Genomic DNA, 12,988 nt, shown 5'->3' with positions numbered 1-12,988 from the left:
CATTGTCAGCTGGGATCCCTGGTGGTGCAGTGGTTAAGAGCTGTGGTTGTTATTCAAAAGATGGACAGTTGGCATCCACCAACTATTCCTTGGAAAACCCTATGGGGCAGTTCTGCTCTGTCCCGTAGGGTTACTATAGTCAGGATCAACTTGACAGCAGTGGGTTTGGTTTTTGGTTTTGGTTGTCAGCTGAGGGCAGAGACAGATTACCCAATAAGAAGGTGGCATGGGCTTGTGTTTACTTACCGGTCTGTAGTGCACGATTTCACCTGGTTTTCACCACTGACAACCACAGATTAGTAAGCACGCACCATCCAGGCTCTGCTTTCTGTAAGCTGCTGCATTCCGTCCTTGCTGGTTCATCTCTTGCCATTTACCCGCTGCAGATGGGTTCCTACCCTCGTGTCTCCGTATTTGCTGTGGGCTGGGCTTCTCCTGAGTGGCCCGCCCTTCAAGATGCTCCCAAGACACACTGAACACCTAGAATTCTGGGGCAAGGAATGGGAAGCAGGAGTGAAACAGGGTTTCTCACTCTTACTAAATTTGTTTCAAAGTACTTCCCAGCTTTCTGTGGTATCACAGCCTTGCTGAAGGTAAACAGGACAGGGTTTCCCTCCATATGCAATAACAAACCAGCACAGGGTAGACATGCCCCAAAGCATAGCTATTGTGTTTTTTGTGACTTAGGCTTTGACTACCTCAGTGTTGGGAACAATGCCGAACAAGAGATGAGACTGTTGTCAAAGGATTTTGGTTTTCTGAAGGGCAGCCAGCCAGGAGGGTTAGTGGAGCTGAGGGCCCTGTGAAAAGCACCATGGGCAGTATGCTCCAGGGGGGGAGCTGGGTGTGTCTTGGGGGGTTAGGGAGGGCATTTGAGCCGAGCCCTGAACTAACAGCCCCAAGAAGCAGCAGTTGTGTGAACATCCGAGGAAGAGTTCTCCAGGGACAAAGGACAGAAGAACGCAGGCGGGGGGACCCAGATGGCCGTGGGGTCCCAGAGAAGGGGCAGGTTGTCAGATGCCGAGGCCTTTGCCCACCCTGAGCAGGCGACAGGAGGGTGCCTGGACTGTGGGTTCACTACCCCTTATTCTCCCCTGATGTCAGCACGGGCACAGGGCAGAGGGGCAGGAGGAAGCAAGCACCACTGCCGGCTCCTGCCTGTTGTGAGGTGCTGGCAACACCTGCCCTGTTTCCTTACCTGGTAAGGTGAGCGCCTCACTGGTGACGACACACTCAAGGTCTTCAGAGATTCTTCGCACTCATGGGTCTCATTTTCAGTGACCCCCCCTTACTATGTAATCAAGTGGAAAAGAATCGTCTGCAACAGTGAGCTCAAGCAGGACAACCCTACTCTTGTCCTTAGAAATCACTCAGACTTGCTTGACATGAATTAAAAGGTGACTAAAAAAGCAGCATTTTTCTACACTCGGCCGTGCACCTCAGGCTGTGGCTCCAAGGGATGGGGCTCCACCTGCTACAGCCTACCGGAACACTTCCGTGGGCGTGGTTCCCAAAGATCCGCTAAGTCCTTTTGATTGATGGCTCTATGAGGTTAAATACGAAAAGCTTAGACTTACTGTGGGCCAGGCACTGTTCTAAACACTTTACGTATGTTAACTTATTAAAACCTCATGTTATTTCCGTTTTGCAGATGAGGAGCTTTACAGACTGGTTAGGTAATTCGCCCCCACTCACACAGCTAGTTAGAGCTGAGGTACAAATCCTGGCTGCCTGGCTGGTAGAGCCGGATGACTGCAGATGTGGTTGACCTTTTTGACCATGACTCGCTGAATGAAGTATTTCACACTGACCTAGCGTATGAATCTGCCTGTACATGGATGTGCACAGTAAAACCGGTGAAAGCTAGAACCTGTGTAAGGCGGAAGCCTGTCAGAGAAGGAAAACTCACTGCATGTTTATGAGGATTCTTAATAGAGAGCGATAGAAAAGTGGTAAACACACCCTGTCAAAGGCAGAAACCCTGTGAGACCCGGAAAAAAAGCAGTGCCATTGAGTTCCAACTTTCTGGTTTCACTGTATATGAAACTAAGCAAAAGTTTTATGAGAGAGTCTTTACTTGTGAGCACACAGTATTTACTACTCCTTAGTCTATTCTTTGTTGTCAGTTGCCATCAAATTGATTCCAACTCATGGCGACCCCATCCGTGTGTGCAGAGAGAACTGCTCCATAGGGTTTTCACGATTGTGACCTTTTGGAAGCAGGTCCCAGACCTGTCTCCTGAGGCACCTCTGGTTGGGTTTGAACTGCCAACCTTTCAGCTAGTGGTTGAACGCTTAACCTCTTGTACCACCCAGGGACTCCACAAAACCAAAACCCAAACCTACGGCCATTGAGTCATAGCAACCCCATGTGACAGAGTAAAACTGCCCCATAGGTCTTCTAGGCTGTAATCTTTACCAGAGCTGATCGCCAGGTCTTTCTCCCGTGGAGTTGCTGGTAGGTTCAAATCACTGATTTTTCATTTAGCAGCAGACACTTAACCACTGCACTACCGGGGCTCCTTAGCATCCTTACAAGGTGATGGCAAGTTGAGACCTAAACTGATTTCACTACCCATTAACAGGTGTCAAGGAAAACCTGGTGGTACAGTGGTTAAGAGCTACGGCTACTAACCAAAAGGTCAGCAGTTCGAATTCACCAGGTGCTCCTTGGAAACCCTACGGGGCAGTTCTACTCCATCCTATAGGGTACTGACTCGATGACAGTGGGTTTTAATGAGTGTCAAACCGCATTTTGAAAAACTGATGTAGTGCTTAAAGAAGGGCTCTGGAGTCAGACTTGCTGTGAGCTTGGACAAATACTTGATCACTTGTCAATCGGATTACATAGTTTAAATGTGCTAACATGTAAAGCTCTTAGCACGGCATCTGGCATGAAGTAAATACTCTCTAAATGGAAGCAGCTGTTACTTCTAGACCAAGTGTTAGACCACGGGGTCTAAGCTAAGTTTACAGGGACCAGTGTAACTTATAAATAAAAGCTTCCACATAGAGACAGTTGTGAAGTTGTAAAGAGATCCCAACAGAAATAATGCTGGCTCCGCCCCCAGCGCCCCCCCCCCCAAGGTAAAACTACGCAGCACTTCAGGATACCTCGTTCTCCTTTCCCCATGCGTGGGTCAAAGGACGTTCAAGGTAAGCTCTAGGGCGTGTGGCCTGGGAGACTGAGAAAAGTGGCTGCATGAATGGAAAGGCAGGAGGTGAAAGAATCATCGACTGCGACAGAGAAGATGGTGTAAGTTTTCGCCTTTAAACAACTGGATTTCTAGTTAAACTGGCAAGAGGTACTGTGCAAACAGCACTCGTGTGCGTGTTACAGGACCAGCGGCAGTCAGCTTGGCCCACAGGCCCCTAGAACTCTGTGGAAGGGTCGGTCCTGTGGTTGCTACCCCCTCCCCTCAGGAGCACGTCCAGGAGGCAGAGCTGCCCCTGTCAGTGTGCCCACCTGGCCCACCTCAGCAGCAGGCCCTCTGCTTTTGCCCCTGGACTAGGTGTGGTCACTTGGTGCGATGGGAGCAGAGGTGGGCAGGTAAGCCGAGAATGTCCATTTCCAGACACACATGCACCCGTTTCTATCCAGATCTCGTTACAGCCATCATGAGCACGACACAATGATATAGATTTTAAAAGTGCTGACCTGGGAACAAAAGTCCTGGCTGAGTTGTGGCTACATGGGCCGAGGCATGTCAACCTTCGGGGCTTCACACTCAGGAACTGGAATGAGGGGGCTCAGGCCAGATTGGCTTTGAACACTTTCTGTTCTGTTGTTCTATTATTTATGAGAACTATATCTAACCCAGGCACTTGGTCCGATTGTTATCACAGCCCCTAGTAAGAGAAAATTCCGGAAGAGCCAGTGTGGTAGAGTTCTTTATAACAATTTGATCATAATAACCACGGCATTGGTAACTGTAGGCTAAGTTTTAAGGAAAACCTCTAACAGAGTAATAGATTCTTAAATAATAAGGCCACAACTGCTCCGCCGTATTGAGGTACAGAGGTTATTTAGAAAATGCATTTCCTTATGGTTCCCAGCACAGAATTGGGCTTTTTGGATGAGAACACTGCGGTGGACAGAATACTTAGTCTCAGCACCATTTTAGGGTCTGCATGAGGATGAGAAGCCGGATTCCCCAAATGAGCCCTCCTGCAGACTTTCTGCCCTCCATGTTCTCTCAGATACAGGGTTTCGAAGGGGAAGTTTCAGAATAGTGTTTGCCTCTCTTCCAGAAACTCGGCCCAGTATTTTGATATGCTATGTCTGAAGATAATCGAAGTGTTTTTCAAACTTCATGTCATGAAATCAAATGCACGAAGTCAATTCAGTCAGTGAAACCAGCGTTAAGGTGATAACATAAAAAACATGAATGCGTAGTTTCAGATATTTACGCTTACGTGCACGTTTTCTGTGTCACTGCAGAAAACGTATTATTGTGAGTTGTGTTGAAAGATACCATTCTAAGGCGAACTTGCACAGACTCCTTCTTAAATACCCAGTTACAACCCACATTTCCAGGGAAACACACAGAGCACCGCAGTCCTTTTAAACCACCGCTACATCAAGTCACCACATGAAGCACGGGTGGGTCATAACCAACAGCTGGCACACCACCATCACCACCGCAAGTCGGACGTCAGAGGTAACGTACCAGGCCTCTACCTGGGCCGCTTACTTCTAAATATTCCTCAGAGAAGTAACTTCTACCCAGCAAACTGTAACCTGCACTATGAAACAAGCATCCCTTTCTCAGCCCCCACCACCCAGAGGGTCGGCCTGCTGCCCGGCTGCCCTGTCCCTGGCGTGACCAGGCCCTGCTGCCCTGTCCCTGGTGTGATGTGCTAGAAGAACGACCTGGCTGGAGGCAGCTCCATGCAGTCAATCTTTATTAGAGCAGAGTTCGCATATTCACATCAAGTACATAGAACTTTTTTGCCTTTTATATAATACAGAGTTTTTAAATAACTTTACACAGAAATAAATTTCTTCAATCTGAATTTCAGCTATCTTTTTTTATTTAATTCTCCATGCTTTCTATCCAAACTGAACAATATTTTCCATTGTACAAATTTACATGAGAAAAACTCCAAAGTACAAATGAAGGGACCTGAGCAGGAAAGAGAACCAAAGTATCAGGAAGTAAGGATGGGAAGAATTAAAAAAAAAAGAAAAAAAGGGCTCAAGCAAACATTGAAGATTACATAACAAGAGGGAGACGTCATCCATTTAACTGAAAATAAAGGTTCTTTTATTTATGAATTGAAAAATAAGCTTTAAAAATAGTTATTCCATTGTAATTTTTGCAAAGCAGGTACAGTCTGTGGACAGGTAAAAAGTTCCACCTGTTCCCTGGGCACACGCCCGACACACGAGCTCTTTTGGCCGCTGAGCGGGGCGGAGGTGAATTACCGTGAAGTGTGTCTGTGACTTGCTGGGGCAGTAATCACGGCTGCCGGCACGGGCGGGTGGGGCGGATGCCCCCTCTGCTCTCCCCCTGAGGAGAAGTGCATGAAAAGGGGGCAATCTCCTCTTTCTGGGCCCAAAGCACAGAGCCACTGCAGCTCCTGAAGGGAACCTGGCCCGGTGTCAGCCAGCAGTGAGCTGAGCCCTGGTCGCTGTCCTCTCCCATTTTAGCAGAAGCAGCAACTGCTGAGTGAGGAAGGGTCAGAGTGGTCACTGCTAACCTGAGTCACTCTGATCCGTCCTTCACACAGGTGGTGCCACGAAGGCCTGACTGGGGCCATACGTGCGGTGTGGCCGAGGACACAGGATGTCACACGGGGGGAGGGCACAGCACACACGCACACACACCCCTATGTAAACTAAACAAGAAGATAAATAAGACATAGGTCAGCCGCTGGGTGTTGGTAACAACGTGAATGACAAGCTATGATGCGTTTACATAGCTGGCCTCAGCTACGAACATACACAGGTGTATCAGGAAGGAATGATTTTTTAAAAAACCGTTCACAGCTTAGAATAAAAAAGCACACTTATTGCACTCTTACACTGTATCTCAGGTAATTAGAGTTTATTTCCCACCCTCACATCTATCCCCCCACCCGCCCCATCTTGGTCCATTTTCACTACGTTTGTGCCTCATCTGTGAGCTCTGTTGCTTATGCTAGACTGAAGTTCCCTCCTATGTAACTGCTACCACCCGAAAACACGTGGGCTAAAAAAGGCTTCACACATAAATGCAACATAGTCATTTTCAAAACCAGACTGGGGCGAAGCAACCCACTGCTGACCCCGCTCCACCCTGGAAACGTCACCTTCCCTGCGTGTTTTCTGTGGGTTTCACATCGGACCCCCCATGGCAGGGCAGGGCAGGGCAGGGGAGGGCAGGGTGCCGCAGGGACAGCCAGTGGTGGGGCACTGACGTGCTGGCAGCCTTCAGGACAAGCAAATGGTTTGCACCATTTTTTTTTTTATACTAGCATGAATGAACATTTCAGTTCTTTGTTTTCAAAGAGAACTTCAATCTACAGAATTCTTCAAAAAAAAAAAAGAAAGACTGTGTCCTCCTGCACAACAGTGAGTTTTATCATTGTAATTAGTCGAAACAGCTAAACAAAGCCAAGGATTTTAATGAAGGTGATTCAATCATCAGTTGGGGTTGTATATCCTGAAACAAAAGATGGGCTTCACTCACTGCACTGAGGTGGGGACTAGCTGTCCCTATGTGGTTTTTTAAAGCACTGTTACCTTAATCTAAGATTTCTGGACTTAACTTCTTGTTCTCTTCCACCTTACAAATAGTACCCTTTCTGCAACTGACAGAGTTTAGGACTGAATTTCAATTTCAAATGTCTTTGCCCAAAGAGAAGTGAGAACAATGGGTTCTCTGAAAACAACAAAGTACAGCTTACTCTCCAGTGTACTGACTTGACAGAACACCTTACCAGTCTTCCGACTGAACCAGAGCTAACAATTTGGAGCCCCAGGACCCTGACCACCACTCCACTGTCCTCTGGCCAAGAGGCAGGTCACCACCTCCGCAGGCCCCCCTCAGGCTGCAACCTAAGGACACTGGGATGCTGCGATGCTCCAGTCCAACCAGGATCACACACGGAGGGCGCTCCACCTGGTCAGTCACGGCAAATGTCACACCCTTGGCATGGATGCTTCCAGAGACCTACCTGGCTGGTCTGCTGGGGGAGCAGCAGCAGCAGCAGCACAGTCCTTAATTCGCTTAATGCTTAATTCGCACACAGTCCTGGGGAGCAAGATTACACTTCAAACTCAGAAAAAACCCACGCCAAGGCTGGCAGCGGTGCCTGGAGATGGTGAAGATGCACTTGGCCGTGAGCTTCACCCACCATTCTCACCAAGTCCGACGCGCAGGACTCCAGCCTGAACTCAGGTCTGACCTGCCTGCAAACTCGCCTGTGGCATAAAAGTTCCATGCTTGAAGAACCGATGGGAGTAGAAAAATTTCTCTAGAAATGTCACTTCACTACATTTTCAACCTAGTTGCTCTAGGTGATAAATATATCTGACTATACTAAGGATTAATGTGCATTAAAAAAATAGTTTTGTTCACTGAAAACTGACCTTCGTTTTCTCATTTTTTTTAATGTGATTTTGGCTATAAACTCTTTAGTGCATTTATCTTTGCAGGTTAAGTTGCACTCTAAAAAATACTAATGCAGCGGAGTGAAGCCAGAGTGCCTGCTCTCTTACAAATCACTGATTTCTGCTAAAAGTTTAGCTTTTTTTTTTTTTTTATTGCATCATGAAGGCACAGTAAGATCATTTGGCAAATTGTCAAGGTATTTCCCAGAGCCTCGCCTACACCACGCTGACGTGTGACCTGCTCATGCTCACAGGAGCCTTCCATCTCCGGCTGTGGCTTTTCTAGCCTCGTGGTTGGAGCATGCTAGTCTCAGAGGACTGATGGTTCTCGAGCACTTACAATGCCAACCTGGACCAAGAAGGGGATCTTGCAGATGGGTGGCCACCTACCCTCCTAGAGGGGCAGCATCTGTACGAAGACTTACGCCTGTGACAAAGCCATGGCCAACTTGTGATGAAGACGCACCATCTTGGCAAGTCTGACCCGTTGCTATTGAGTTGATTCTGACTCACAGTGACCCCAAAGGACACAGCAGGCCTGCCCCATTTTTCTCCCAAAGAGTGGCTGGTAGATTCGAACTGCCGGCCTTTTGATTATCAGCCGAGTGCTTCACCACTGTGCCACCACGCAGCCGATTCAAGGTTCAGATTCTGGAAGGTACCCCAGTCGATTGCGGCACCACCTGCACTGACATGCAGACACTCGGTGCTACACGTTCACCGCTTGAACACGTGATGTCCTCTAGGGCAAACGAGTACTGCGGTCCAAGCTAGAGTCTCAAACCACCTTCATGTTCCGGAGCCCCTGACTGTTAAGTTTAAAATAGATATTTGTTTCCTCATTCTGAGGAGGTAGTTTTTGGAAAGGTCCCCTGAACCCTGCGACGTATTTCAAGCTAAGCTAGACGATGTTTGCAAGGGTGGCTAGTGCGCTAAGTGTGGGGGCCGGTGCGGTATGGCTGGTCAGTGGGGGACGGCGTGGGGTGGGGGAGGGCTTTAGGCAGACAGCACTGAAGGCGGGAGTGCTTTCTTTAACTATATATACTCTCTTCTCCAGCACCCACATGGATACAAAACATCCCTTTGGGGTTTTACCTTTGAAGGTACCCCTGTCTGTCCTTCCAGATCTTAAGTACAATCGGGGCAGGACGGCCAGGAACCAGATTTGACAGCTAGACAGAATCTGCTTTTAAGGTCCACATAAATACACATATCACATTGGGCTTTCTCTTCACAAACCCTTTTTAAAAACTGCTTTTTGGTCCAAGTACTTCAATGGCAAATGTCCAGGACCAAGACTGGTTTAATGACGAAAAAGGTGCACCTGGAAGACCACCTATTTTAACACAGTCCTTTGTGGCTGCCCTCCAGGTCTGCAGAAGGTTCACCTCTCCTGGCCAGAAACAAAGCCTCCCACAGGGCCGCCATAGCCTCAGGGCCAGCCAGCACAGCAGCCCACCTTCTATACAGACCCTTGCAAAGTGCGTGGCCTGGATACGGAGCTCTTCCTTGTATTTCCTCAGGAGCTCCAAAGTCTACAGTTTGGATCCACCAGCCACCCGCTGGAACCCTACGGGGCAGTTCTACTCTGTCCTATAGGATCGCTGTGAGTCAGAACTGACTTGACAGCACACAACAGTCTAAATATCAAGAAACAAAGCAATCCAAATACAAACTCCTTTTCATGCAATTTGTAGACTAGGGGAAAAACTATTTGATGAAGACAAGGAAGATTTTAAAGTTTTACTAATTTTTATTTGTAAGGGCTCTATAAAACCTCTCAAGAATACCCTGAGCCTGGCTTCTGGGCACAGCTTTGCTTTCAATCAAGTCTACTCCCCTTTTTCAAATGAGATAGCAACCTATTCCGAAAGGGAAGGGAAGGAAGTGTGTCGCTCTGAATTTTGTTTTGAAAATCCAAATTCTCAGCTACCTCCCTAAGTACTGCCTGTCTCTCGGCCTCACTCCTCTGGCAGATCACCTGCTTGGTTGAATCCAGAGGACACCCCTTTGGTCAGGCCTAGGTTTCTTCACCCAGTTGGGGAACCATGACCATGTCAAAAGTATTTCAAAGCAAAGCAGTGCAGCTTTCAGGAGGGGCAGCACCCTGGCCCCAGCCGTCCTTGGTCAGCCTGGCCACTGCCGCCTCTATGACCCTCAATTCTGTAAGACCTTGCTCTGCTCCTGAACACCGCAGAACGCACGGCTTTCAAACTGACTAAGAACTTCAGATAATTTTCCATTTTATTGGGACAAACTTTACAAGCCCATGAGATTTTCAGCAGGCCTTCCTCTGAATTCAGGATTTTAGCAAAAGCCATCTAATGGTGGTGAGCTTCAGTAGGCTGAAATGTAGATAGGGCCAGGAGTTATAATTTGAAGTTTTAAAATAATGAACTAGTTCTCTGATTTATTTTAGTTCCTGTCTAATTTCTCTCAGGTCCTTGGCTGAGCTAAGACACCTGATTTAATTGATGTCCCTATATCCTGATAAGTGATTCTAGACTCCAGAGAAGGGATAGGAAGTTGCCACCAACATGTCCAGAGTCACTTCGCTTACTCCTCCTGTGATTTACACTACACTGCAGTACAGGTACAGGCCAAGGGAAGCCTGACCAGGTTTCATTTCCCACTTGTGCAAAGGTAAGAAAGAATGAGGTTCTTAACACCACAGCAGCTCTTTCCATAAAAATAACTGATGTCAGGCTTCACACATTCTTCCTCAGTCCCAACAGCCCTAAAATGTCTCCATTCTCTGCCTGAGGAACTCAGCTGCCGAATCATTCACCTTTTGAAGACCAGGCTTGGGAAAAAGGAAGGAGAGTTACTGGAGACACTACCATTTTTATTTTAGGGTGCACATTCTAGACAGAGGGCTGGAAAGAGGATGCAGGGCGGACTGCGGGAGAGTCAGCTGGAAGAAATGATGAGATATTAGTAAAGATGTTAGTGTGGATCCAGCAAGTACCATTGATTTAAAAATTATAAATATTTGTCATTATGCTAAGACTCCCCATATTTAGGTAGAGAAAAGGATAACGATTTTTCTTTAAAAGTTGCTAATGTAACAAAAATATAATTTGCAGGATATATAATTCTGATGGGAAGTATTTATTCCAATTCAATTAAATCTGAAAATTATTTTCTTTCAGTAAAAATATAAATAGAAGAAACTCAGAAATTAAAACCTGTACCTGACATTTAAACTACATAAATTTCTCACATTCAAAACTGTCACTGAGCAGTTTTGTAGGCCTCCGAAGAGATACAGCCATGGCATTTTGCGTCCTAGGCAAAGGAGCCACAGGAGTGCTTGGTGACTGATCGGAAGAGCTGAGGAGGAAGATATAAACTGTATTTTCCTGAGAACTTGCTACATTGTGGAGGGGAAATCCCCAAATGCTTGTCCTCATTGCTGGACCCAGTGAGAAAAGGCGGCGTGTGTGACAGACTCCCCAGCCTGCATGGCCAGCAGACACCCTCATGAGTGAGGAAACAGAGGCCAGAAACCCACAGGTAAGGAAAAAGATGCAGCATTCCCCTTTCCTCCAGACCCCACAGTACCTCCTCTTCTCTCTCACCCTCCATCCCAGTGAAGTAGCTTCCTGTTGATAAACGGTGTCAAAGCTTGAAAGGCCCCTCAGGGAAAGGCCTCCTGAGGGAAAGGGACCATCAGGGGAAAGTTTCCTCAGGGAAAGGCCGCCTCGGGGAAAGGCCCCTCACAGAAAGGGCCCCCTGGGAAAGGACCCTCACAGAAAGGGCCCCCTGGGAAAGGACCCTCACAGAAAGGGTCCCCGGGGAAAGGCTCCTTACAGAAAGGGCCCCCTGGGAAAGGACCCTCACAGTAAGGGTCCCTGGGGAAAAGCTCCTCACAGAAACGGCCCCCAGGGAAAGGCCCCTCACAGAAAGGGCATGCTGCATTTTGTTCCATCCCTCAGAAATTCACCAGTGGGGGTGGGGAAAGAGCGCACCACAAACTCCCAGAACAGGACAGAGAACAAGGCTTGGTGACTGAACCGCCCCATCAGGTGATCAGCCACACACAGATCTGGTGGTTAGAAGGGCAGGGTGGGCTGGCAGACCTTCCAGAGCCAATCTCCCAAGCTGCAGCAGCAGGTCCTTTCCATCATGCCTGACCATCAAAAGGTCAGAGGTCAGGGTCTCTCCTCTTTCTTCCTGGGAGCGGGCAGACTCGTGTGCACGTGGTGTTTGTGTTGAAGAAGAAACACTGGCAGCAGAGAATTCTCGTTCCTAAAGCATTCTTCCCTCTTTTGTTGGATGGGAAATTCCATTCTGTTCCACACTAGCTTATGCATTGAACATTTTTTATCTTTAAAAAAAGATCTGAGGAACAGAACTGTTTTGATGTTAACAAACTGTACGAACACAAGACTCAAGAAATAAGAGCAGATGCTGCCATGATGGTGTGGCTACTTGAAGGCTGCAAATTCTCCTGTAGAGGGAGAACAAGAGCTAATTTTAAAAAACTTATCTCAAATAGCTGTGAGACAAAGAAAAGCCTCCCGGAAACCTCACTGAAAGCTGACTAGTTACACATTACAAATCTAGCCACCTTATCACTAATGTAAAAGCCAAAATGGCTGAAACCTCTGAAAGAACACCACCTCCATAATATATGGAATTCGGACCAGTGAAACGTTAAGGCAGCCGTGTCAACTGCACATCAAATCCAGAGAAGTCTCCCCGGCTGGCTTTTCATGCCATAGTTCAGTCAGGCTGCAAGCAGTTCCAACACACACAACTTCTCAGACACTGATGATAAAATAGTAGGTCAGTTTACAGAATAGATTTTTCTTGGCATTATCAACCCATCTTCACTTTTCACATTATATTATTATAATGCCATTATCAGGAAGGAATGAGCAGGAATTATCTTTATTTTACAAAAGATAACGGGTCAAACATTGTACATTTGATTCCCCCTGTTAGCCCGTTCCCGTTGAGTTGATCCAGACTCATAGTGACCCTACAGGACAGAGCAGAACTGCCCCATATGGTTTCCAAGGAGTGGGTAGTGGATTCGAACTGCTGAGCTCTTAACCACCGTGACACCAGGGCTCCGTACAATTGATAGAAGAGGAAGAAACTCTGGGCCTTCTATTTCTAGTTAATTTGATCTTTCAAACTACTAAAAAATTAAACACATGCATAGGGCAGGGTACCAAACACAATTCTCAGCAGAAGAAATCCTTTAAAACTCAAAGCCCCTTTGAGGCACTAAGCTCCTTTGGCTTACTGGATTTGGGGGCTTCATGCCATTATTTTTTACCTACCATTTGTCCCCAGTTTCTACTTGTAACTAGAAGCCACTGCCTCCTGTCATATACCCGACAGCTAAATGGTGGACTGGTTAACAGCTGACAACGACCA

General features: G+C 47.3%; 1 protein-coding gene across 2 annotated transcripts in view; it reads right to left on the bottom strand.

Annotated features, from left to right (window-relative positions):
* Window positions 1–6,840: 6,840 nt before the first annotated feature.
* Window positions 6,841–12,988, bottom strand: part of BRAF (B-Raf proto-oncogene, serine/threonine kinase) — a 144,573-nt gene continuing 138,425 nt past the window's right edge. For both annotated transcript variants that reach the window (XM_049894770.1, XM_049894768.1), the window contains one exon: window positions 6,841–12,050. In XM_049894770.1, the coding sequence (XP_049750727.1) occupies window positions 12,028–12,050 (23 nt within the window). In that variant the 3' untranslated portion in view covers window positions 6,841–12,027. The remainder of the gene's footprint in view (window positions 12,051–12,988) is intronic.

Source organism: Elephas maximus, chromosome 8, assembly GCF_024166365.1.
Source record: "Elephas maximus indicus isolate mEleMax1 chromosome 8, mEleMax1 primary haplotype, whole genome shotgun sequence".
In the NCBI taxonomy this organism is placed as follows: domain Eukaryota; kingdom Metazoa; phylum Chordata; class Mammalia; order Proboscidea; family Elephantidae; genus Elephas; species Elephas maximus.
Note: the sequence above shows the minus strand (reverse complement) of the source record. Positions and strands in the feature narration are given on the sequence as shown.